The sequence below is a fragment of the Budorcas taxicolor genome, chromosome 7, assembly GCF_023091745.1.
Source record: "Budorcas taxicolor isolate Tak-1 chromosome 7, Takin1.1, whole genome shotgun sequence".
Classification (NCBI taxonomy): Eukaryota; Metazoa; Chordata; class Mammalia; order Artiodactyla; family Bovidae; genus Budorcas; species Budorcas taxicolor.
Genome location: NC_068916.1, coordinates 86372331 through 86400097, shown reverse-complemented (window position 1 = coordinate 86400097; position 27767 = coordinate 86372331). Strand labels below are relative to the sequence as shown.

The 27767-nt window shown below is 38.3% G+C and overlaps 1 protein-coding gene across 2 annotated transcripts; it reads left to right on the top strand.

Annotated features, from left to right (window-relative positions):
* On the top strand, window positions 1-25851 carry CCNH (cyclin H). 2 transcript variants are annotated; one of them, XM_052644435.1, is made up of 9 exons: window positions 1-224; window positions 2454-2576; window positions 11124-11197; window positions 12171-12381; window positions 15572-15735; window positions 19103-19173; window positions 22032-22143; window positions 24996-25056; window positions 25606-25851. In XM_052644435.1, exons 1-9 carry the CDS (start codon window positions 108-110, stop codon window positions 25642-25644), a joined length of 972 nt encoding a protein of 323 aa, XP_052500395.1. In that variant the 5' UTR covers window positions 1-107; the 3' UTR covers window positions 25645-25851. The 2 variants fall into 2 exon arrangements, with proteins under 2 accessions (XP_052500395.1, XP_052500394.1); XM_052644434.1 differs by lacking the exon at window positions 25606-25851 and having other exon boundaries at window positions 24996-25113.
* The last annotated feature ends 1916 nt before the right edge of the window (window positions 25852-27767 follow it).

Genomic DNA, 27767 nt, shown 5'->3' with positions numbered 1-27767 from the left:
CTGACTTGGCTTCCGCTGGATCCTGGAGGTGTCTTAGGTGGTTTAGGTTTTGTACAGTTCGCGGTCTTCTCTCCAGAGACTCGCTGGGCCTCGCCTCCGATTTCCCGATGTACCACAACAGTAGCCAGAAGAGGCACTGGACTTTCGCCAGCGAGGAGCAGCTGGCGCGGTTGCGGGCCGACGCCAACCGCAAATTCAAATGCAAAGCGGTGGCGAACGGGAAGGTGAGGTTCGCCCTCGGGCTCTGTAAACTCTTGCCTGTCCCCCCCTCCGCCAGGACTTACCCCACACCTCCCTCCCGCCTCCTCGGCGCAGAGTGCGTTTATCCATCTAATCAACAGCGAGCACCTTGCCAGGTAGAGTGGGTAAGGAGACGGACAAGGCCGTCCATCCCCTCAGTCGGGCGGCGGACTGTATAGTCAGTAACAAGGCCAAGAAGACACTTTGTAGGACGCTAATGTACCGGGGGTAGGTTTCTCTTAGTGGCTGGTGTGGAGAAGATGGGGAAAGGACTTTCCCGGCGGACAGAGCCACAGGTGCAAAGGAGTTCAGAAATCGCAGAGCTGGTCTCTGGAACGCTCTCGATCGTGTGTGGCGGAAGCAGTGTTTGAAAGGCTGGAGAACGCAGGCAGGGAACTTGTAAGCGGAAGTAAGTAGTTTGAACTCTGTGATGGACAGATGGGAAAGCTTAGAAAGATTCTAAATGGGAAATTAATCTTGTCAGATTCTGTTCTAGAAAGAGCTTTCTGGGAAGGAATGGATTGATTGGATGGGGCAGGGCAGAGGAAGGGGATGAGACACCGTTAGCACAAACCAATTGACCACAGGAGGTTTGGACTAGAGTCTGTCAGTCACGCCCTTCCAGCTTTACTTTCACCTGTAACGTTTACTTCATATCATTTTATTTTTGTGCTGTACAGACTAGTACTTCGTTTGCTAAATTTTCAATATTTGGCAACTGTTAGCTCATATAACCCTCACAACTACCCCATGAGGTAGATACTGTTATTATCCTTGCATTACATCTGGGGACACGGAAGTACAGAGAGGTTGAATAACTTCTCAGGCTATATTGCTAGTAAGTGGCAGAGCCAGGATTTGAACCCATGGACTCTGGTTTCAGCTGTCCTTCTGTGAATCGCGATGCCATGCTGTCTCTATAAAATGAGCCCCACCTGTGGTAGTTTCCTAGGCCGGCCACAATGCCATACACTAGGTTACTTAACACAGCAGAGATTTATTGAGTTCTGGAGGCTAGCAGTGTGAGACCAAGGTGTTTGTGGAGTAGTGCTCTCTGCAGCTTCTAGACCCTTTCCTCTTCAGCTTCTGGTAACCCCAGGTGTCTTTTCCGCTTGTGGCAGCCAACTCCAGCCTCTACCTGCTTGTTCCAGAGTGTTCTCCCTGTGTCTCTTACAAAGCTACCAGTCATACTGGATTAGAAGCCACTTCTACTTCAGTAGGACCTCATCTTAACTAATTGTATCTGCAAAGACCTTATTTTCTCACATTCTGAGGTACTGGGGTTAGGACTCAACATCCCTTTTTTTGGCAGTTGTAATTAAACCAGTAGTGGCACCAAATAGATATTTTTGTAGTAAAACTGTAGTATTTATTAACCCTACAGTGTATTTTGTAGAAATTTTGTAAGATGCAGAAGAGGTAATATGTTAAGGGTCAGAATTATCCTTGAGACACTTGATTTTTACTTCAACCTCTGTGACTCAATAACTGACTGAGAAAGGACTATTGAAAGTTTTCCAACCATTGATGGTTTCTTCCTTTTGATATGTAAAAGTGACATCAAACTTGTGAATGTATACACACGCTCCTCACGTTTGCTTATACCTTAGTGAAGCAAATATTCAGCTGACATTCAGAGAAGTTATGCAGTTGTGGCACAGTTTTAGTTTATTGACTATTTTTAAAACTTTTTTTGTGTGTAATATTAGACACAGGAGCCTGGTAGGCTGCAGTCCATGGGGTCCCTAAGAGTCGGACACAACTGAGCGACTTCACTTTCACTTTTCTCTTTCATGCATTGGAGAAGGAAGTGGCAACCCACCCAGTGTTCTTGCCTGGAGAATCCTAGGGAAGGGGAGCCTGGTGGGCTGCCATCTATGGGGTCGCAGAGTTGGACACGACTGAAGCTACCTCGCAGCAGCAGCAGCAATTCTATTGGAGAAGGAAATGGCAACCCACTCCAGTGTTCTTGCCTGGAGAATCCCAGGGACAGGGGAGCCTGGTTGGCTGCTGTCTGTGGGGTCGCCCAGAGTTGTTCAAGACTGAAGTGACTTAGCAGCAGCAGCAGCAGCAGCAGCAGCAATTCTATAAAAAAAAAATGAGGTACATTTCCCTTTGGTTAGAGATAAAAGCTTAATTAAATCTGCACAGAGAAATATTAAGATTATCTAATTTATTAGATATTTATTTTTGTTCTAACTTTCGATCTAAAGGTTCTTCCAAATGACCCAGTCTTTCTTGAGCCTCATGAAGAAGTAACGCTCTGCAAATATTACGAGAAAAGATTATTGGAATTCTGTTCCGTGTTTAAGCCAGCAATGCCAAGATCTGTTGTGGTAAGTTTTAGTAGTAATGAAGTATAAAGTCCTGTAGCTAACTTACAAGAGTTTATAAAGATTAATCTTACAAGGTAGCTTATAACCACTTACAAATATTTAACTCAATTCTCTATCCACTTTACTCAAAAATGCACCTTAGTTATATATATAATTTATGCATCAATATTTGTTTTGTCACATATTTTTCAATAAATGCATTAAATTATGAATTCTTACATTGTATCTTACACAATGTTTCAAAAATCATTTCATATCAAAAGAATTTTGAGGTCTGCTGGATATGTCATGACATTCTCATTTTATAGGGAAAGAAAAAAATTACTTTCCCTCTGGGTTCCCATGTCTTTGATTCGGATGTTTGTGTATGTGCTTGTGTACTTCTGTGTGTTTGTACTGTGATAGGGTATTGTTGAGGAAAAACAGGTAGTTAAAACTTTTTGGCTATATGGATTTGTATATGCTGTCTCTGTAATTGTTTCTATCCTCTTTCTTTTTTAATTGGAGTATATTTGATTACAGTGTTATGTTTCAGCAAAGTGGTTTAGTTATACACATACATATATCTTGGAGAAAGCAATGGCAACCCACCCCAGTACTCTTGCCTGGAAAATCCCAGGGACAGGGGAGCCTGGTGGGCTGCCGTCTGTGGGGTCGCACAGAGTCGGACACGACTGAAGCGACTCAGCAGCAGCAGCAGCATACATATACCTATTCTTTTTCACATTCTTTTCCCATATAGGTTATCACAGAGTATCAACTCGAGTTTCCTGTGTTATACAGTAGGTCCTTATTGTTTATCTACATACAGTAGTGTGTATACTTTAATCCTAACTTAATTTATCCCTCGTCCCCCACCTTTCCCCTCTGTTAATCAAAAGTTTGTTTTCTAAGTCTGTGAGTCTGTTTCTGTTTTGTAAATAAGTTCATTTGTGTAATTTTTTAGATTCCACATAGAAGTGATATCATATGATATTTGTCTTTCTCTGACTTCACTTAGTATGTTAATCTTTAGGTCCATTCATGTTGCTACAAATGGAATATTTGGTTTTTGTTTAGTTGCTAAGTCATGTGCAACTCTCTTGGGACCATGTGGACTATAGTCCGCCAGGCTCCTCTGTCCATGGAATTTTCCAGGCAAGAATACTGGAATGGGTTGCCATTTTCTTCTCCAGTGCCTCTTCCTGACCCAAGAAGTGACCCAGCTCACTTCCCTGGTGGCTCAGACAGTAAAGCATCTGCCTACTATGTGGAAGACCCAGGTTCAATCCCTGGGTCGGGAAGATCTCCTGGAGAAGGAAATGGCAACCCACTCCAGTATTCTTGCCTGGAGGATCCCCTGGACAGAGAAGCCTGGTAGACCACAGTCCATGGGGTCTCAAAGAGTCGGACACGACTGAGGCTTCACTTCACTTCACTTCTCTTAGATCACTTATGTCTCTTATGCCTCCTGCATTGTCAGGCGGGTTCTTTACCACTGAGCCACCTGGCTATGGCTGAGTTATATTCCATTGTATATGTGTACCACATATTCTTTTCAAATTCCTCTGTTGATGGACATTTGGATTGCTCCCATATCTTAACAGTTGTAAATAGTGCTGCAGTGAACATTGGGGTGTATGTATCTTTGAAGTATGGTTTTCTCCAGATACATGCCCAGGAGTGGGATTGTTTGTCATATGGTAGCTCGGGTTTTACTTTTTTAAGAGCCGTCCCTACTGTTCTCCATTGTGTCTGTACCATTTTACATTCTCCGCTGCAATGTAGGTGGGTTCCCTTTTCTCCACACCCTCTCTAGCATGGATTGTTTGTAAAATTTGGCCATTCTGATGTGTGTGAAGTAGTACCTCATTGTAGTTTTGGTTTGCACTTTTCTAGTAATTAGCCATGCAGAGCATCTTTTCATGTGCTTTTTGGCCATCTGTAGATGTTCTTAGGAGAAATGTCTATATTATATCTTCTGCACATTTTTTGATTGGGTTTTTTTTTTTTTAATATTGAGCTACGTGAGCGCTTTGTGTATTTTGGAGATTAATCCCTTGTTGGTTGCTTTGTTTGCAGTTCTCCCATTTTGAGGGTTGTCTTTTTGTTTTGTTTATAATTTCCTTTTCTGTGCAAAAACCTTTTAAGTTTAATTAGATCTATTTGTTTATTTTCATTACCCTCGGGGGTGGATCCAAAAAGATATTGTTGTGATTTATGTCAAAGAGCATTCTGCCTTTGTTTTCCTCTAAGAGTTTTATGATGTCTGGTCTCACAGTTAGGTCTTTCATCCATTTTGAGTTTATTTTTGTGTGTGGTGTTAGTGATTGTTATAATTTCATTCTTGTATAGGTAGCTGTTCAGTTTTCCCAGCAGCACTTACTGAAGAATGTCTTTTCTTCATTATATATTCTTGCCTCCTTTGTTGAGATTAACCATGAGTGCATGGGTTTATTTCTCTGCTTTGTATCCTGTTACATTGATCTATGTGTCTGTTGGTTTGCCGTGAAAGTTGCTCAGCTGTCTGACTCTTTGTGACCCCATGTACTTTACAGTCCATGGAATTCTGCAGGCCAGAATACTGGAGTGGGTAGGCTTCCCTTCTCCAGGGGATCTTTCCAACCCAGGGATTGAACCCAGGTCTCCCACATTGTGAAATTCTTTACCGGCTGAGCCAGTAGGGAAAATGGATTCTTTACCGGCTGAGCCAGTAGGGAAAATGGATTCTTTACCAGCTGAGCCAGGAGGGAAGCCCAAGAATACTGGAGTGGGACGCCTATCCCTTCTCTGGTGGATCTTCCCGACCCAGGAATCAAATCGGGGTCTCCTGCATTGCAGGCGGATTCTAATAATTTACCAGTACCATACTGTATTAATTACTGTGTCTTAATAGTGTAGTCGTAAGTCAGGGAGCCTCATCCTGCCAGCTCTATTTTTCTTTCTCAAGATTGGTATGGCTGTTTGGGGTCTTTTGTGTTTCCATACAAATTTTAAGATTTTTTTAGTTTCAGATTTACAAAAACTGCCATTGGTAATTTGATAAGGATTGCATTGAATCTGTAGATTACCTTGGGTAATATAGTTATTTTGACAGTGTTGATTCTTTCAATCAGGAATATGGTATATGTTCCCATTTGTTTTTGTCATCTTTTATTTCTTTCATGAGAGTATTACAGTTTTTAGAGTACAGGACTTCTGCCTCCTCAGGTGTATTTATTCATAGGTATTTTATTCTTTTTGATGTGGTCAAAAATGGAATTGTTTCCTTAACATTTCTTTCTGATCTTTTATTTGTATATAGAAATGCAAGAAATTTCTGTGTATTAATTTTGTATCCTGCAACTATACAGAATTCACTGATGAGCTCTGGTAGTTTTATGGTAACATCATTAGGATTTTCAGTGTTTAGTCTAATGTCATCTGCCAACTGTGACTTTTTTTTTTTTTTTTCCTAATTTGGATTCCTTTTGTTTCTTTTTCTTCTCTGATTGCTGTGGTTAGGACTTCCAAAACTGTGTTGAGTAAGAATGTTGAGAGTGGACATCCTTGTCTTGTTTCTGATGATAGAGGAAATGCTTTCAGCTTTTCACTATTGAGCATGATGTTGCTGTGGGTTTGTCACATATGGCCTTTACTGTGTTGAGGTAGGTTCTCTTTGTGCACTTTCTGGAGAGTATTAATCAAATCAGTATTGGATTTTGTCAGGTTTTTTCTGTGTCTCTTGAGATGATCATATAATTTTTATTCTTCACTTGATTAATGTGGCATATCACTGTAATTAATTTGTAGATATTGAAAAATACTTGTAGCCTAAGAAGAATGCCGCTTGTCATGGTGTGTGATCATGTGGCTGTGCTCAGTCTTCCTTGCTGCACAGACTTTTCTGGTTGGAAGTGCACGGACTTATCACTGGGTGGCATCCTGTGCTGCAGAGCCCAGGCCTTAGGGCATGCGGGCTCCCGTAGTTGTGGCACATGGGCTCAGTAGTTGTGGATCCCAGACTCTAGAGCACAGGCTCAGTACTTGTGGCACGTGGGTTTAGTTGCTCCACAGCACGTGGGTCTTCTCAGACCAGGGATTGAGCCTCTTTACCACTGAGCCACCAAGGAATCCCTCGTGAATGGTCTTTCTAATGTATTGTTCAATTCAGTTTGCTAGTATTTTGTGGAGGATTTTTGCATCTATGTTCATGAGTGATGAACTAATAGCCTGTAGTTTTATTTTGTGGTATCAGTCTGGTTTTGGCATCTGGGTGATGGTGGCTTCATAGAATGAATTTGGGAGTGTTTCTCCCTCTGCAGTTTTTGGAAGGGTTTCAGAAGGATGGGTGTTAACTAGTCTCTAAACTATTCTCTTTATCAGTAGTCCCCAACCTTTTTGGCACCGGGGACTGTTTTGTGGAAGACAGTTTTTCAGTGGACCTGGAGGGGTGGGGTGGGGATGGTTTCAGGGTGATTTCAAGCAGATTACATGTATTGTGTGCTTCATTTCTATTATTACTGCAACAGCTCCACCTCAGATCATCAGGCCTTGGATCCCAGAGGTTGGGGACCCCTGCTCTAAATGTTTGATTGCATTTACCCATGAAGCCATCTAGTCCTGGGCTTTGGTTTGGGAGATTCTTAATCATAGTTTCTATTCCATTGCTTACAATTGGTCTGTCCATATTTTCCATTTCTTCCTGGTTCAGTTTTGGGAGATTTGCATTTCAAAGAATTTGTCCATTTCTTCTAGGCTATTCATTTTATATAGTTGGTTGTACAAGTCTCTTGTGATCCTTGGTATTTCCGTGGTATCTATTGTAACTTCTCCTTTTTCATTATTGATTTGAGCCCTCTCCTGTTTTTCATGATGGGTTTGGGTAAAGGTTTGTCAATTTTGCTTATCTTTTCCAAGAACCAGCTTTTAGTTTCATTGATTTTTTTTATTATTTTCTTCGTGTCTAATTTCATTTCTGCCCTGATCTTTGTGATTTCTTTCTTTTTGCTAACTTTGGGTTTTGTTTGTTCTTTCTCTAGTTGCCTTAAGAGTAAGGTCAGGTTGCTTGCGGTCTTCATTTCCTGGGGTAGGACTGTATTTCTATAAACTTCCCTTGTAACTGCTTTTACTGCATCCTAAGATTTTGGATTGTCCTGCTTTGGTTTTCATTTGTACCTAGGAATTTGGTTTCCACTTTGATTTCTTCAGCGATCCATTGGTTGTTTAGTAGCATATTTAGCCTCCAAGTGTTAGTGTTTTTTACAGCTTTTTTCTTGTGGTTGATTTCTAATGTCATAGCATTGTGGTTGGAAAAGATGCTTGATGTGATTTCAGTTTTTTAAAGTTTATCAAGGCTTACATGGGTTACATGTGATCTGTCTGAGTGTACCCTGTATACTTGAATGTTTATTCTGCCGCTTTCAGATGAAATATTCAATAAATTTAAATTAAACCCGTCTGGTTTAATGTGTCATTTAAACCCTGAGTTTCCTTATTGATTTTCTGTCTGGATGATCTGTCTGTTGATGTAAGTAGGGTGTTTAGTTCAGTTCAGTCGCTCAGTCATGTTCAACTCTTTGCGACCCCATGAACCACAGCATGCCAGGCCTCCCTGTCTGTCACCAACTCCTGGAGTTCACCCAAATTCATGTCCATTGAGTCAGTGATGTCATCCAACCATTTCATCCTCTCTCATCCCCTTCTCCTCCTGCCCTCAATCTTTCCCAGCATTAGGGTCTTTTCAAATGAGTCATTTCTTTGCATCAGGTGGCCAAAGTATTGGAGTTTCAGCTTCAACATCAGTCCTTCCAATGAACACCTAGGACTGATCTCCTTTATGATGGACTGGTGGGGATCTCCTTGCAGTCCAAGGGACTCTCAAGAGTCTTCTCCAGCACCACAGTTCAAAAACATCAATTCTTCGGCAGTCAGCTTTCTTTATAGTCCAACTCTCACATCCATACATGACCACTGGAAAAACCATAGCCTTGACTAGATGGACCTTTGTTGGCAAGTAATGTCTCTGCTTTTTAATATGCTGTCTAGGTTGTTTAAGTCCCCCACTATAACTGTGTTACTGTCCTTTTCTCCTTTTTTGACTGTTAGGATTCACCTTATATATTGAGGAGCTCCTATGCAGGATGCAAATGTATTTACAGTTGTTGTATCTTTGTGCATTGATCCCTGGATCATCATGTAGTGTCCTTTTTTAATCTAATCCTTTTTAAATCTTTATTTTAGTCTGTTTTGTCTGATATGAGCCTCAATACTCTAACTTTCTTTTGATTGCCATTTTCATGGAATCTGTTTTCATTCCCTCACTTTCAGTTTGTATGTGTCGCTAGATCTGAAGTGGGTCTCTTGTAGACAGTACATATATGGGTCTTGTTTCAGCCCGTCTATGTCTTTTGGTTGGGGCATGTAATCCATTTGCGTTTAAAAGGTAATTATCAGTGTGCATTTCTTATTGCCATTTTGTTCATTGTTATTTGTTTTGATTCCTTTTTGTGTGTGTGTATCGTAGACTTTTGGTCTGCAGTTACCATGAGGATTTTATATATTATATATATATAGTTGCTTTTGTCTCTAAGTCATGTCCGACTCTTGTGACCCCATGGACTATAGCCTGCCAGGCTCTTTTCCCCATGAGATTTCCCCTGGCAAGAATACTGGAGGGAGTTTCCGTTTCCTTCCCTAAGGAATCTTCCCAACCCAGAGATTGAACCTGTGTCTCCTGCATTGGCAGATGGATTCTTCACCACTCAGCCACCATGGAAGCCTGTGTGTGTGCGTGTGTGTGTGTGTGTGTGTGTGTAGATGTACACTAGATTGTTTTAAGTTTCAGGTCTCTTAGTTTCAAATGCATTTTCAATATCCTGCATTTGTACTCTCCTCACAATTGCTACTGTGTGTGTGGATGATTTCCTGCCTTTACTGTATATGTGCCTTTGCTGGTATATAAAAGCTTTCCCATTTGTAGTTTTCTTGTTTCTAGTTGTAGCCGTTTCTTTTCCACCTAGAGAAGTTCCTTTGGCATTTGTTGTAAAACTGGTTTGGTGGTGCTAAATTCTGTTAACTTTTGGTCATCTACAAAGCTTTTGATTTCTCTGTTGAATTTGAATGAGAGCGTTGCTGGGTAGAGTTCTAATGTATTTTTTATTTGAGTTAAGGTATTGGTCATCTCTGTTGGTCCTTTATATTTCCTCACTCTTTGTTAAACACTTCTTTTATCTCCTTAATCTACGCCTCTTCTTTTTCTGAGTTCTTGGATCATTGATCTCTACCATCCTTAATCTGAGTTCTTACAGGTAGATTGTGTGTCTCCGCTTCACTTATTCTACTGGAGTATTATTTTGTTTTCCCATCTGGATATGTGTATTCTTGTTGATAGAAAATAAACTGAAATTTAAAAGCTGCAAGATTAAAAAAAGGGATGCATATAAATTATTTTTTCCATATTACCTCACAGATTTGTTGGGAATATCAAATATGAAAGTCTTAAGTGAAAGTAGATCATACATTTTAAAGTTAAACTGATTGAATAATCTATGACTCACAAAAGAATAAGCTCCTAGTAAATAATCTCCATTTTTAAAATTGATAAATGAAGTATATTGAAAATATAGTCCAAAAGTATTCATAGTATTTTCTTTTTTTAATCAGACTTCCGAGATCAGATTTATGTAAAATTTTAGATGTGCTTCCTTTCCATCTCCAGATTTGGTCCTAGTCTTTTCTGATAAGAAAACTATAACATGAGGCAGTAGGTTTAAGTGATCTTTTCAGGTGAAGAAACTGAATCCTTGAATAAACTTCTTTGTGGATTTGCCTTTATATAACTTATTTTTTATAACTGATAGTTTTGATGTTTGTTTCATGTAAAGTGACCAAACTAAACTTCAGAAGTACTTAAAAAGAAATATGTTTTTTCCATCCTAAAATAGATATCTATTTCATTGGTTCTAGCCAAATGAAATAGTGGTTAAAAGTACAGGCAGACCTTGGTTGAAAACATCCCTGTTCCTTGTTAGATGTGTGACCTTGAGCAAGTCAGTTAACCTCATTGATATTCAGTTGCTTTCTCTGTAGAGATAGCAACACTTCACCAAATTGTTATAAGAATTAAAATAAGGTAATAGTTTTGAACTTGGCACAAAGTGTGGCACATGGGATGCGGTCAGTAAATGGTAGGTGCTGCTTCTGCTGTTTGGTTTGGCAGCAGTGATCACGGTTAGATCACAGATCTAGAGTGGATTTAAAGAGAAGACTCATTGCTCTAACAGTGTTATTCTATCAGTATTTTATAAGATTGATTAAGCTTTGATCATTTGCATAAATTATAAAAATACATGTGTATACTTAGTCACTCAGTCATGTCCAACTCTTTGTGACTCCATGGACTGTAGCCCGCCATGCCCTCCTCCGGGGATCTTCCGATCACAATTTATTTTGAGTTAAGAAAAAATAAGTTTTGGCATTTTTTTACCAGTGACTTTTTTAAAGGAATATTTGCATAAATTTTTTTTTTAGTACAGAACAACTTGTATGTGTGATAGGTTCTGATAATATGTGTATTTTTAATCTTAGGGTACAGCTTGTATGTATTTCAAGCGCTTTTATCTTAATAATTCAGTAATGGAATATCACCCCCGGATAATAATGTAAGTATAATTTATTGATTTTCACTTAAGCATACTTTTTTACTATGTGACCATGTATGTGTGTGAAAATGACTTCCTAATAAAGGGTAATTTATACTTGTATTCTGTTCTGAACTTAAGATCGCTCCCTCAAATTCTGATGACATCTGTACTGGCACTTGTCCAAATTCACATTCTGTTTCTCTCAAATTAGCTACCCTAATATCTTTCTGTTAGTGGAACCTTTCTTCCCTCAGTTGCTCTGAGAATTATTTACGGCAACTCCTCTTTCTCTACAAATTTACAAGTCCTGTAGTTCCCTGTTCATTTCACTTGAACAAAGATCTGTTGTTTCTGGTCTCTGCTAAGCACTGTGCTTATCACTAAAGATGAAGTTAGTATGAAACATAGCAAAGAACTTGCTGTCAGTCGTACTGTCCCTGTATATGTCTTCTTTTTTATTCTTATTTCTACCAGTCCTGGTCAGGCCCTTGGTACGTCCCATATTGGTTTTTGTGGTAATCTTTCTCACTCTGAAATTTATGTAGCAGCCATGAGAGTTTAATAGGTTTGTTCTTGAGGTAATAACCCTCTATTTAAATGCCCTTAGAGACTTCCACTGATGGCTTGTCATAATGTTTCTCTGACGTAACTTTCTTCCCAGGCCCATATGTACTTATGTGTGTGCTTTTTTTTTTCCTTCTTCCATTTGTTTTTCATGATGCTGAGTTCTCTTATTCCTATTATTTTGTTTTCCCAGATATTTAGGCTAAACTGCCATTAAGTTAATAATTGAATGCTGTGACACTATTATACAGTTTAACCTACAACTTTAGTCACCTTATGAATAAAAAGATTAAAAAGGAAATTTTTTTTTAACCAATTTCCAAAGATGTCTAGTATAGTCATTTGTGAATATTAGGCAGTTTTAGAACATACTTTTAGAAATATTTCAATATTTTATACATATTCCTCCCCTTATTTTTTCCTCTAGGCTCACTTGTGCATTTTTGGCTTGCAAAGTAGATGAATTCAATGTATCTAGTCCACAGTTTGTTGGAAATCTGCGGGAGAGCCCTCTTGGACAAGAGAAAACACTCGAACAGATTCTGGAATATGAACTGCTTCTTATACAGCAACTTAATTTCCACCTTATTGTCCACAATCCTTACAGACCCTTTGAGGGCTTTCTCATTGATTTAAAGGTAATCTTGCTGATGTAAAGTAAATTGGTAGAGTGAACTCCTTTGCTGTTGTTAAAAGAATCAAAATTTTGCTATAATTTATAATGATCCTGATGGGCTTAACTAAAATATGAGTTTGGCCTGGATTCCTAGGGCAATACTTCTCAAACTTCAATGTGCTTTAGTGCTTCAGAACCACCTGGAGGGCTTATTAACTGAAATTGTCAGACTAGTCCCAGAGCTTCTGATTTAGTAGATTTGCAAATGCCAGCCCAGGGACCCTAATGAAGACCATTGTGTCTTTGTAGTAACACTTTTAAAGACTTAACTCTTCTAACTCAAGTGTACTGTCTTGGATACAAAAGGCTTAATTTTAAACTAGAAGATTGCTAAGTGACTTCTATTTTTAGGACCTTGTGAACTAAATTCAATATGTAAGCATCAAAAGTAACAGTAAATAAAATGTTTTGTCAGAACACTAACAAAAGCAACTAAAGTTGTTTTGTTTCTGTCCTGCAGAAGGACTTGAATAGTGTGAGTTATTGGTCCATGCATCTTGAGTGGCAAAATTTGGGTGCTTTCTTTGTGCCAAACATGGTGCTTAAGGATTAGCCAAGAACTAGACAGGAACAGCCTCAACTTTATAGGCCTTATAGTCTCACAAGAAAGTATCATATATTCAATGTGCTAAATGTTAACAGAAGGGGAAATACAGGGTGCTTTAGAAGGAGATGGCAGATTGAGAGGAAGAGGAGACGGTTCTGAGAAAGTGTAACAAGGTGAAATTCAAAGCAAGAGTAGGGACTGGGTGGTAGAAGAGCATCCTGCTCAGAGACTTCTTTGGCCAAAGGCCCAGATTTTAAAAACCATGGTACACTAAAGAACCTAAACAGAACTGAGAGATGGGGATGTCTGCCTGAGTGGAAGGCAGTCTAGACTGTGGAAGTAACGTTACAGATTTTGAATAGAGTTGACTGGAAGCCAGTGAAGGGGTCAGGTCTGAGGAGTGATATGATCAGGTTTGCAGCTTTAAAAACATGCTGGCAAGCTCATGCATCAGTCTGCAGCAGGTGTTTATTGCACTTTTGTATTATGTGTCAGGCACAATGCGGAGAATGGATTCGAATGGATGAAGGGATCCCAGTAACAGTAGTTCAGACAGAAGATGGTTGGTTTGACTCACGTGGTGGCACCGGGTACAGAGAGAGCTTCTTGGGCTTGGGAGATGGGCAGAGTTGGTAGAGCTTGAAGAATGATTGCCTATAGAGAGTGAAGACCGTGGGAGAATCCCCAGTTTTTGGCCTGAGCATATAGGTAGATGGTGGTACATTTATGATACAGGTAGATTGTGTCTGATACAGGTAGATTGTTTGTGATTGATACAGGTAGATTGTTGGTAGATGTTTATGTCTGGAGGTCAGACAAGATGGGTAGGCAGGAGGTATAGATTTCGGCATGATTGCCCCAGGAAGATTTCAAGTGGATTGGTCATAAGGACTATTGAAAGGGCAGCTAGGGAAAAATAAGAAGACTGAAGAATATCTAAAGAGGTAGGACCTTTGGAGAAGTAGAATGCTTTTATAATATGATCAGGGACAGCTCTCCAAACCTGCTCAGAATTCAGGCGAAGTAAAAGCTGACATTTGCTGGAGTTAGTGCCAAAGGTGATTTGTGATCTTGGTAAAATTAGTCTTTGTGGAGTGTGGAAGAAGAAAGCAGATTGGAGCTGGTTGGGGAATAAATCAAAGGTGAGAAAATACATCCATATCTTGGATTAAATTGCTTGTCTTTGAAGTGGAAAAAGAAGGTGGGATGATTGAGAAGATGGGGTATGGGGGACTGCTAGCAGAAAGGAACAGTTTTTTGTTGTGTTTTGTGTAAGAAACTGATGCAGAGAACTCATGAAACCAACCGAATATATGTAGCTTGAGGTTTCCTCTGGTGTGTGGTGAAAGGGCCTGTTACAGGATTTCGAAGCAACGTAGAATTGGCTGTTTCTCTTAGTGGAGGAAAAGAGGAGAACACAGGGAAGGATGACGTTATGCCTGGGGATCTGACTGTAGCAGGAAACAGTGTCTTTGTTATCAGCAAAGTTCATTTTCTGAGAGCAGTGAAGTTTCTGAGAATTATCAAAGACTTTGAGTCAGGTGGAAAATGTTTAATCACCAAAAAGGGGGAGAACACATTTTCAGCGGAATATTATCATCATAGCTAGGCAGTGTTGAGAGCCGTTTTGAGGTCAGTGAGCTTGAATTTATATGGATATTTCCTGACCTCTTGGTTGTATTGTTTTCTTTAGCAGGACCCAGAAATCTGGGTACAGTTGAAAAGAAGGTTGGTTGAGTTTGACTGCTATTGACGTTTTGCTGGAAATACGTTGGCAGCGTACTAGGGCAGGGAATTAAAGAGGAAAATCAGAACCAATGGACACTGGTGAGTAGGAGCAAGTGTGGGGATAAGGAACCAGAGGTTCTGAGGAGGAAGTCAGCGAACAGCTGTGAAGTATTGGGTCCTGGGAAAGGGAGCGCTGTGGTCAGAGTATTGGGTTTGTAATATTATGGCAGGCATTTGGGGATAATGACAAGAACTGGGTCTGACTACACAACTGACTCTGGCTGTTTTGTTTCAGAGTATAAGATTTCTAACTGCTTTGGGACTTGAATGTGGATATCTGAAATATATCTGAGGGTTTAAGATTAGGGTTCATTAGGTAGAAACTGTTAGAAAACAGGGGATCATCAGGTGGCTCAGTGGTAAAGAATCTGCCTGCCAGTGCAGGAGAGGCAGGAGACGCAGGTTCAATCCCTGGGTCGGGGAGATCCCCTCGAGGAAGAAATGGCCACCCACTCCAGTGTTCTTGCCTGGGAAATTCCACAGAGTAGCCTGGCAGGCTGCAGTTCATTGAGTGGCAAGAGAGTTGGACATGACTGAGTATTTACAAGGGATGGTTCATATATCTTAGGCATATACTAAAAATAATTCTATAATCAAACCAAGATTCATTTCCACTTACTTCCGAAAAGTAAACTTCTGGTAGAAAGAATTTCAAATCAAAATGAAGTGGTGCTTTGGTTGCTAACTGTGGCTTACAGGGGCTACACATATGAAAGTGTTCTGTGTTAAGCACTTTCTGGTTTATATAAATATTTTTGTCTTGTTACTATTCCATTAAACCTTCAGAAGTGATAATATTTGCAAACTCTCTTTCTAGACTCGCTATCCCCTGTTGGAGAATCCAGAGATTTTGAGGAAAACAGCTGATGACTTTCTTAATAGAGTTGCATTGACGGATGCTCACCTTTTATACACACCTTCCCAGATTGCTCTGACTGCCATTTTATCTAGTGCATCCAGAGCAGGAATTACTATGGAAAGGTATTGTTTTGTGTTTTAACTTAGATCAGACTCAGTCCCTCAGTTTATTCCTTTCTGGAGTGCCAAGTTTTTAAGTAAGTTTCACTTTGTGACTGCAGTCTTTCGTGTTCTTATGCTTGAGCATTGGTGAGGACAACTGAGGGAAGACTTGGAATCACCTTTTAAGGAAATATTTAAAAATTGAGTAAGATATTTTTGAGCTAAAATGATCCATTTATGATCAAAGTAGAATTAAATCTACTGTTATCAAAAGATTGATAACAGCTATCAATATATGGAAAATTTAGAAGTTTTGTGAACTGGTAAGCAGTGTGAGTGCAACAGATACATCTGCCTTGTTTTATCATTAATCTCCATGTACGGCACATGGAGTTCAGTAAAGACTTGTTGAATGAATGATGCTTTAGAGAATGTCCAAATGAGTTTCAGTGAGCTGTAGACTGTAATAGCTGATACATAAGTGCACACTGAGAACTGTGTTCTGTGACAAGCACTTTACATGAATTAAATCCACGTGATTCTTACAGTAATATCTTATACAGAGGTTAATTAGATACTTATTGTATTCATTTATAATTAACTCAAGCCCAGGCAAGTAGTAAGTTAGACTTTTTAAACTTTCACATTTAATTTCTTTATACCTTGGAACTTCTGCTTGATTCATTCCTAAAATAGCTGAGGAAGAAAGATGGTAAAACTTTCTAAATTTAAACTTTTCTATGTTTGTAATCCCTTGTCTGTAATTTCAAAATCCACTGATATGGTGGCAGGAAACGTGAACAGATGTGATTTAGTCTTTATTCAACTGAATGGGAATATCTGTAAGTTTCCTTGCATGGCTATTAAGATAACTGATTATAGGATACAGCCCCAGAGACATTGGGGCAGTGTATATATACTCTGAAATATTTCACATTTCATGGTATGTATACCATGTTAGCTTTCTAAGACATGAATAATTCTGAATTTCAAAACAAATCCAAGATAAGGGATTGTGGGTTTATATTTTAATTTATGGTATGCTTCTTATCAATTGTATATTAATATATACATTTAATCCCAAAATGATCTATACCTTCATTTACTAAGCAAACCTTTGTGGAAGTTTTTCCTCCCCCCACATTGCTGTCTATATATCATGCACTCTACTATACTGTAGAAATTTAAGACTGAACAAGCTATCCTTAGTCTAGTTAGGAAGGACGGCCATACAAACTGATACTATGGATTTTGCAAATGTGGAGCTTCCAAAGTGTAAGGGAAGAAAGTCATTTCCACAATTCAGATAACCAGTTGTTTGCTTAATCTGTTTAAGCATTGTATCTTATGCAGTTTATATGCTAGTGGTAAGATTTTTCTTATATCAATAGAGAAGGATGAAGGATCCTAAGGTCTAAATTCGAGTTTATTTCATCTTAGAAGTTTAGTTATAATTTCAGATAGGCAGGTGAAGTGAAATTATAGTACCTTGAAAGTTGCAAGTGTTAGTTGCTCAGTCTCGGCCAACTCTTTGGAACCCCTTGGACTGTAGCCCACCAGGCTCCACAGTCCATGGAATTTTCCAGGCAAGAATACTAGAGTGGGTAGCCACTCCCTTCTCTAGGAGATCTTCCCAATCCAGGGATTGAACCCCAGTCTCCTGCATTGCAGGCAGATTCTTTACCATCTGAGCCACCAGGGAAGCCCCATAGTACCTTGGGTTCACTACAAATTAAATACACTTTCATTGCATTCCCAGACACTATAAACATTTGGGCATTTTTACCTTTGAGAAAATGCTTTCAAATAATTTTTAACTTCTGACCTCCTTTCCAACTTTTGGGATACATGGGAATTTCTTTTATGTTGATTACTAATTTCAAAAGGGGAAAGCCTTTGTGCTGTTGTTATATTCTGAATGATGTTTTAAGATAATTACTTATGGAATATTCTGTTGTTGGTTTGGGGTTTCTTCTTTTTCATTGGATTTAGAGCTTTACTTCACATCTCCTAGTTTGACTTTTTAGGTAATGAAGAGAAACAAAGACGGCAGAAGCTTGAAAGGAAAAAGAAAAAACTAATTGTTACTTTGAATTACTGAAAACTAGAAATGTATTAGCTGTTACGGGAGTTACTGATTTCCATATTTAAAATGGATTCCCACACTGGATGAAGACAATATAATAGCAAAAGTAGTTATCAAAATTTTGTAGTATAATTTAAATAATTTTGATAGTTTAAAAGACATATAGCAACAAAATTTCTTTAAAAATTGTCTAAATTTTATAACTTTATTTCACCTAAGAGAAAAATTAACAGTTTTTATTACATTTATGTTTGAAAGATTATTCTCAAAGATTACTTTGAGAGTCTGTTCACTTGGGCTGTTATTAATTATAGATCAAGTTCAAGTATATAAAACCTCAGAGTGGCTAAAAATATAAATATAGAAATACTATCATTGGTTCCAGGAAAACAGTTAACTGAGCTTTCTATCCATTTAAGGAATACTATTGGGTTGGCCAAAAGGTTCTTTTGGGTTTTTCGTAAGATGTCCCAAATGAACCTTTGGGCCAACCCAGTATTAACACCTTTGATTTGGACTTGATGCAGAAAGGCTTCCTGGTGGCTCAGAGGGTAAAGTGTCTGCCACAGTGCGGGAGACCTGGGTTCGATCCCTGGGTCGGGAAGATCCCCTGGAGAAGGAAATGGCAACACACTCCAGTACTCTTGCCTGGAAAATCTCATGGACAGAGGAGCCTGGTAGGCTACAGTCCATGGGATCGCAGAGTCGAACACGACTGAGCGACTTCACTTGATGCAGAAAAGATGTAATAGATTTGTAAAGCATAGGGTGATACTGTTACTGGTTATCAGGAATACCTGTTTGTTTCAAGAAGAGCAATTATAGTTAACATGGACTTGATAATAAGAGGCCAAAGAATTCTTACTAGAGCCACATTCCAGTTCTGCTACTTCCTGACTTTATTCATGATTTGTCTGTCCCTGTGACTCAGATTCCTCACCTGTAAAGTTAGACTGATAGGCTTTAAGTATTAAATATTAAACATTTAACATCAAAAGTATTAGTATTGCTACTAGTATTTTCATATCATTTTCCCTCTGAATATATTATGGAAGTTAAATTAACTTGAACATTAACCATTTTTAACCTAGTACAATTTGTAGTGGATTCTTAAGACTGTAAGAGATAGAGATTATAGTTTTAGTAAAGTTCAAAGTATTGTTATTTAACAGTTTTCAAGTAAACTTCTTTAAAAATTCACCTTGATGAAGAAAAAAACATGAAGAAAAATAATTTATGATGTCATATTTTCTCAAGATGTGTGCGATAGATTAAAACATTTTTTTCCCCTCTCTTTTCCAGTTATTTATCAGAAAGTCTGATGCTCAAGGAGAACAGAACTTCCTTGTCACAATTACTAGATATAATGAAAAGTAAGTAAAACAGAATGCTTTATAAAATGTTCTATCACAGAGTTACTTTGTAAATAAATAACTCACGGTATTTTAACTTGAGATTACAAGTTATTGTTTAGATTTATTTATTATTGTATCATGAAGGTGAAGAACAAATAGAAGGTACATGAGGTAGTTTTTACACATAACTTTTTAGGAAAGTGAAAAATATTAATGAGATTCACAAAGGGTTGAGATTCAGAACAAGGTCCTTTTAAAGTGTATGCAAATATGAGCACTAAAAAAGGTCTTAGGGAACTAAAGGCTAATTAAATTGGAAACTTTTATTTTGTAGATAAATTAGCTTTAATTAGTTAATGTGTGTCATTTGCTAGTCACTTCCTTAGCTGCTATTACAAAAGCCATGATTCTTCACGGGGTGAATTTTTTTTCCCCTGTCTATGAACAATCTTGGTTGTTACAACTTTGGGGGTGGGGGTGTTTATGGCTGCTGCCATCACCTAGTATGTGGAGGTAAGGGTGCTGCTGTACATTTTATAACTCACAGTACAGCCCCTTGGTAAGGTGAAAAATGGCTCCCCAAAGATAGCTATGTCATAATCCCTGGAAACCGAATGTTGTTGCTTTATATGGCCAAAAAAAAAAAAAAAGTGCTTGCAGATGTGATCAAGTTAAAGACATTATCTTGGATTATCCTAAATGTAATCACAAGTGTCCCTATTAGAGGAAGGCAGAGGTATGACAGAGAAGGCAATGTAAAGACAGAATAGAGAGATTTGAAGATGCCGGCCCTAAACATTGGAGTCATGTAGCCACAAGCTGAGGAACGCTGCCAGCCCCCAGAGGCAGGAACAGAAGCCCCCAGAGAAACCCCCGTGCCAGTGTTTGGCTTTTGGCCCAGTGACACTGATTCCAGACTCTTGGACTTCAGAACTGTCGGGGAATCCATCCTGTGATTTTAATAAGCCTTACTAAGTTTGTGGTAATTTTTAACAGCAGCCTTAGGAAACTAACACAGCACTTCATGACAAAGAATCATCTAGCCCAAACTGCTGTCAATACTGTTGATGCTGAGAAAAACTGTCTTGAGAGTTGGGGTTTTTTTTTTTTTCTTCCACTTGTTAAAAATATAGTTGGGTTAGTTTCAGGTGTATGCCAAAGTGATTCAGTTATATATATATATATGTGTGTGTGTGTGTATATGTGTTCTTTTTCAGATTCTTTTCCATTATAGGTTATTACAAGATACTGAATATAGTTCCCTTAGCTGTGAGTTAGGTTGAGTCAGAACCTCCACCTATCTTACTGGCTAGGTTAGCCAGCCCTCTCCGGTTTCATTCTTGCCCGTGTCACACTGCATGCTCAGGGCTGCTGGGCTATTCTTTAGGGTTAAAAATCAGTGTGTTTCCAAACCATTTGTGCCAGTTGTCCTTGTTAATAAAATCTGTAATTTAAGTACTGAAATATGAGATTGCAGATCTTGATCTTGGATGACGGAGTACTTACATCTTCTATGTTTCAAAAGTCAAGATGCGTCAGACTATGTAAGTTCTTTGTTTGAAATGTTCTTGAGGGCTTCCCTCTTGAGAAGAACGAATTTGTGATTTAAGAATCATAAAACTGTAGGTTTTCAGTTTTACCACTAGAGGGTTCACTTCCAAAGCTAGTTGTGATTTGGCCATAGACACTAGGATCAGGGAATTTAGTAGGTAGAAGAGGTCTTAAAGGTAACTCACTGTGCTGTGTGTATACACGTGACAGTTTTGTTAGTGATTCTCTCAGTAGCTTTATTTTACTCCACTTGTTTTACTATAAGAATAGCTCTTGTTAACACTCAGAGCTTTAATGATATTAAGGCATCGTATTCATAATTTTTCACACAAAGATACTGTCCTAAGGGTGTTGTCACAAGTATTAATTTAGTTGAAAACACTGCTTTACTTGCATGAAATAAGTCAGTCACTTGGAGCACGTGGCTGACTAACAACAAGCCCTGGATCTCTCATTCCCCTAATAAATCTTGTGACTTATGGTCTTTGGTTTATTGTAGTTGAATTAAATATAGACTAGGTAGAGGATGTTTCTGCGATTTTAAAGTCACTGAATTTTTTAGCTTAATGAGGACATTTTTGTTTTCTTGGTGATACTTCATTGTCTAAGTTTTGCATTTTGTTAAAGCAAAGGATGGCTGACATGTTTTTACTAAGCATGCTACCTTCATTACTAATTATGTAATAATGGCTTTCTTTGTAAATAAGTATACTCTCAGCCCTTCATCTGTAGGATCATGAGTGAAGAGTGAAGTCACTCAGTCGTGTCTGACTCTTTGCGACCCCATAGACTGTAGCCCACCAGGCTGCTCCGTCCATGGGATTCTCCAGGCAAGAATACTGGAGTGGGTTGCCATTTCCTTCTCCAGGGGATCTTCCCAACCCAGGGATCGAACCCAGGTCTCCCGCATTGCAGGCAGATGCTTTAGCCTCTGAGCCACCAGGGAAGCCCAATCTGTAGGATAGAATGTTATGAATATGGTTGGTGGCAGGGGACAAAGCATGTCTTTACTAAATCAAGTAGACCTTTTTTAACGGCCTGTAAAACTTTAGCAAAAAGTAACCATGGTTAAGATTGGGAAAAAAATACTAGTAGTGCAAGTTTATCGTTTAGCTGTACATGATATGGGCTAAGCAGCAGATGGCTATAATAACTTGAAGTACGGTGGCCATTGGATTTTAATGTGGAACAATATTAACAATGAGAATAATCACATTTCAGGAGCGTTTTTGGTTCCCAAAACTAGATGGGAAATTATTTAACTACCTTATGGGAACAGGGCTTTTTATTATCTGGTTTAAATCCTTTTATTAATCTCCACATAGGCATGAGGAACTTGGTAAAAAAATATGAACCACCCAGACCTGAAGAAGTTGCTGCTCTGAAACAGAAGCTGGAGAGGTGTCACTCTGCTGAGCTTGCACTTAATGTAGTTACGTAAGTAGATGTGAGACTGCCATTCAAGAATAGAGTTGTTACTGTGTCCAGCTAGTCTTTAAAGTGAATTATTTAACTGGTAAATTTTGTTTCATATGGGGAAGACTGACTTACCCCCAAATCTGATTTTTTTTTTTAGTGGAGATTTCTAACAAGATTAAACACGACATAATAAATTACTGTGAGTTTGGGTTTCAAGAGTATATTCTGCTTCTGCTCTAACATGTCCTTCAGCTTGCAGGCCCTGTCCCATTATTCCTTGTGGGATCCACGGGGCGGAGTCTTCCTAGGGAATTCCTGAACCTCTTCTTGCCCTTTTAATCTCTGGGTTCTTTGTGATCTGGTTTTATCTCCTCTGAAGAATAAGTACACTATTCTAGACTTAACATCTATTAGCTAGGGTAGAGAAACTTGGCATATTTTCTCTGTGGTAATTTTATGCTGAAGACAGAACCAATAGGCAGATGTGCTGTTCAGTGTCTTCTTGTAGCCACAAGGAACACCATAATGCTGCTTTTTTGATTTGTAGGCTGAATGTGGAAATCACTGTATTTGGGCTTCTCATGCTTTGCAATTTGAAATATCTACTTAAACCTTTTAGGTGTTTGAACAGTTGAAGATCTGGGTAGGGTAATAGGAATGGTGAAACTTCTGTTCCGTGGACTGTAGTCTGTAAAGTTTACTGGGAATTAGCTCTGGCATCTTAACAGCCAAGATGCATTTGAAATGTTTTTCATCTTTATAATTATATAATCTCTACACTATCAAATAATATGTAAGCCAGCAGAGCATTAAGGCCTTCAGATCAGGTACACATGACTCAAATTCTTCAAAGTTATAGTGTGTAAAATATGAGACTCGTTTATTATATTTGTAGTTGTAACTGTAAAACATGCCTTAGCACAGAACTTAAAATGGGTAAATTTCACTTCTGGGTTTCTATGGTGACAAGAAGGAAGGAATGGTTACAGAGAAGAAAGAAAAATGTTGACTAATGAAAAGGACTGCAGCACTGATTGATAATCTTTTCACGTTGATTTTGACATGGGCTTCAACCAGGGGTTGCCAAACTATAGCCCATCCACCAAATCTGGGCCAGTGCCTGTTTATAGAAAGTTTCCTTGGGGCATAAGCACACTCACTAGTTTGCATTATTATCTATGGCTATTTTCACACAATAACAGAAGAGTTGGTTAGTTGTGATGGAAACTGCATGGCCTACATGCCTAAAATACTTAAAATCTGGCCTTTTTAAAGCCAATTTTGTCAACCTCTGAATTAGACCATTGAACTGTTACTGTTAACCCTCATAGCTACGTAAAGGACTGTAATGGAAAATTCTTAATTGCTAGATTTACATATTATTCCAGGTGACCTTCTGCTTTGTACTGTGTCAGTCAAATCTTGCATGAATACTTAAGTGGTGCTTCTCAAACAGTCTGGAAGGGACTGTTGGTTTTATTTCTATCCCATTACAGATGTTTATACTTCGTAAAATGTTACCAATTACTGAAAAAAGAAAAAAACACATAAAGATAAGCTTAAATTTTATTAGATTTAACAGTCATAAATTATTCTATCAAATTGCTGTAGTTTCTAAACATACACTCAGTTTCTGTACTTATTGCACACTGGAAATTGTTCGTGGACCAGCAACATCGGTCCATGGACCCACAGTTACAAGCATTGCTTTGGGATAAAATATTTTTCCTTGGTCTTTAAGATTCTTTATCTTTTTTCAGTATACAAGTAATATATTATCATTATTAAAGCCAGTTAATACAGGTAAACCAAAGTTCTCGTCGACCAAACTCCAGTCCCAGTTGTGACCTGAGAGGCATTTACCTCTGCCAAGCTTTTCTCTATGTATCTGTTGAAGAAATAGTTTTCTACTGTTAGCATATAAATTGTATAACATTTAATACTGTCAGTCTTTAAAGGTTGCCAGTCTGGGTAAAAAAGAAAATAGTATCATCTTTTAGTTTTCATTTCTCCTATTACTTTGAGGCATTGATATTTCTATGTTTAAGAATCATTTGCGTGTCTTCTGCATTGCATAATTATAAGCCCTACTCAATTTCCTGGTGTCGTATACAACTATTTCCTTCCGTTGTTCCTTTCACCTTGTGATGTAGGCAACATGTCTTTTGCTTTATTAACATCTAAACACCTTTTCTTACCCTAAATTATTATTTTGCCTTTTGTTCAGCTGTAAAAACCATTTACAATTATTTGTGCCTGGCCTGAGGTAGAAATCTCATAATAAAATTTTTGTTCAAATAAGTAACCCATTGTACCAGCCATTTAAAAATCTCTTGATTTTCTTAAATACTCATTTATTACAGATTAATTATACTTTGTTTTTTGCCTGTCTGCTATGATCGTTGATCTCTGTGATTCTTTTCTGATACAGTCAGCCCTCTGGATGCAGAACACCACTGTACCATTGCCATTTTATATAAGAGAGAGGCTTGAGCATGTGAGGATTTTGGTATTCTGGGCGTTCCTGGAACCAGTTCCCCTCAGATATCAAGGGACAACTGTGCCACACTTTTAATTACCATAGTTTACAATTACAGGTGTATATTTTGGTGTCGAGAAGGACAAAGATCCCCCTTGTTCTTTTTCAGATTCTTTTGCTAATCTTTCCCAGGTCAGAGTTAAGTATTGTTTTTGTATTGTAACTAGAATTGCACTGAATTCAAAGAGTAATTTGAAAGAGTTTTCCTATCAGAATTTTTCACCTCTTTCCATTTATCCAGGCTTTGGTCTTCAGTAAATGTATCTCATAGCCTTGCTAACTTATTCTGTTGCCCATATTAGATTGCTTATTGATGGCTGCTTAATTGTAGGAAGAAGAGAAAAGGTTACGAAGATGATGATTATGTTTCAAAGAAATCCAAACATGAGGAGGTATGTTCTTCAAAAGTAAAATGTAAATTACTATTGTATATTCTGGTACAACCATAATGTTAAGGTTTTATTGTTCTAGAGTACAGGCATTATAGAGAGAGGTACAGGAAAGCTTTCTTTTGTGTCCTTTATTAACCTTGGCCATTATTGGAGGAATTTTTCTCACTTCTGTCTTGGCCTGTTCTGAAGTAGTATAAAAGTTACTTGATGAAGAATCCTTCCTAAGGTTATAGAAGGTAGTAGATAAACTTCTTGATCTTCAAGGAGTCTTCTCCCACCCTTGTTTTAAGAAAATTGTACATGTCAAGTCAGATAATGAACAATCAGACCCAGAACATCACAACTGTAACATTTATTCCTGTCACTAGGCTAACCTGGTAAGACCATGCCATATTATTATAAGGTTAAACTGCTACACATTTTCCTGATTTATTTACCTCATAATCAACATAGCAAAAGAACATTTTCCTAAAGAGAGGCAAGAAGGTAAACAATACTGGTTATGCTCCAGTATACTGTTTTCCTTATGACGTTTTCTTTCCTTCTTAGGAAGAATGGACTGACGATGACCTGGTCGATTCTCTCTAGCCATTTGAAATTGATTTGTCAATGCTAACTAATCATCAGACGGATGAAGCATGTCTGGCATTTAACTTTATTTGTGAAAGCATCAAAATATATTAAACTTTTCTATTTATGTTATTTAAAATTTTTTCCTTTCAGGGTAGCTTTATGTGAAATAAAACATCTTCAAAGGAGCCAGAGTAACACCAGGTTTGGGTAACCTTACCCCATCATGACTGATATCAAATTAAAGCTATAATTTGCCAATGTCGTTTTATATAAAGTGTCATAATCTAGATTGTTACAGCATTTAATTATTTAACTGTGATCTTAGTTTCTAGAGTTAAAACCAAATTATGATGGTCAGTTTTTTTGGCTAGAAAATGAGGTTAAAGAAATTCTTAGAAACTCAATTGTCCTGAATCTCAGTTTTCCAGATACAACCCTCTCCTCAGTGTCAGTGCATCCCAGGATACACTTTTCCATGAAGTATAGGTACCATTTAATTACATTTCAAATTTCAGAAGTAAAGTAAAATTTACTATATGCATATTCTTTAATAATTCTTTGTATTTTAGGCTTGAGCTTTTTTAGTTTTCCTTCTCATTGAGAAATGAGAGGAATGAAATTCACAAAGTATGATCTTATGAAAGTGAAGGGGGAGAAGCCGGAACTGACGCTCCTCCAAGTACAGTCCAGATGAAGCGGCAGTGCTGCCAGGCTCTAGACAGGAAGGCAAGCTGTCCCCAGTGAAGTAGCTTGTTTCTCTTTTAGGTCACTCAAGTTTGGCATCAGAGCAAGGTCCCCATTTATCTCTCTCTGAAGATTTTCCTACCAACCCCCTTAAAAAAAACGTTTAGGTTTTATTTCATCATTGATCAGCTAAGTGACTCTCAGTCCTACAAAGGTAAATAACAAGTTTTTTATTCCAGTTTTAAGGGATAAGCATGTCATTAAAATATGAAAAGCAGGGTGACTTTTTTTATATTTGTGGGTTTTTGGTTTTTTTTTTTAATAAATAAAAGGCAGGAGGAGGAGTAGTAGTTGAGATCAGGAAAGGGCAGGTATGTTAGTATGGTTAAAACTGAGGTGTGATTAGAGGGAGATAACCAAATTGCCAAGCACTCAAATCTGGACCTTTTTATTTCCAAAATGTTTTCAGAGATGATATCACTAGCCTGTGTCCCTTCTAGTTTATCCTAGAACACCAAAGGAGGCCAAATGGCATACCACTGTCTAGCTGAAAAGAAAGGAACACTGGATATGCTGAGTATTTTGGTAATACTGTTCAACTTGTAAAATTGCAGCTACTTTAGGGCTAGCTGCAGCTGAGTCTCTTCAGTGGTGTCCGACTCTGTGCAACCCCATAGATGGCAGCACACCAGGCTCCCCCGTCCCTGGGATTCTCCAGGCAAGAACACTGGAGTGGGTTGCCATTTCCTTCTCCAGTGTGTGAGAGTGAAGTTGCTCAGTCGTGTTCGAGTCTTAGCGAACCCATGGACTACAGCCCACCAGGCTCCTCCATCCATGGGATTTTCCAGGCAAGAGTACTGGAGTGGGGTGCCATTGCCTTGTCCATTAGGGCTAGCTACCTCTATACAAGTAACAGCCTTTAATACTTAAAATTATACTATGTAGAAATTTTGTGAACCCTCAGTTTTAACACTTTATTCTATCCCTCTAATGCTTAAAATACAGGAAGAAACAGTGTTGCTGTTAGAATGTAGGCCTTCAGAAAATTTTTCTTTGTTGTGGGAAATGCTTTTCTCAGTACATACTTGTTTAGAACCACCTTGTATGCCTTGTCTCCCCCTGGAAAATTATGGGAGGGAAAGAATTGTTAACAAATACATAATGAATTAATAGAATCCTTCAAAAGAGACCATTAGCCAGAAAAAAAAAAAAGCTCAAATTTCATCTTCTCCCTGGGCCTTGCTCTGGTACTAAATTTTGAACTGCCCCTAAAGGAGGAAGAAAATAATGAAATTAAATGTTTAGCTGTATTTAGACAGAAGTAATCAATTTTAAGATATCCCTTGGTTTTATTTTAACTTAACCCTGTGAATAATTCACAAAAATACACATACAGAAGCAAATAAACCTATACAGTCAAACTAAATATCCAGCAGATACAACAAGTAGTCAGA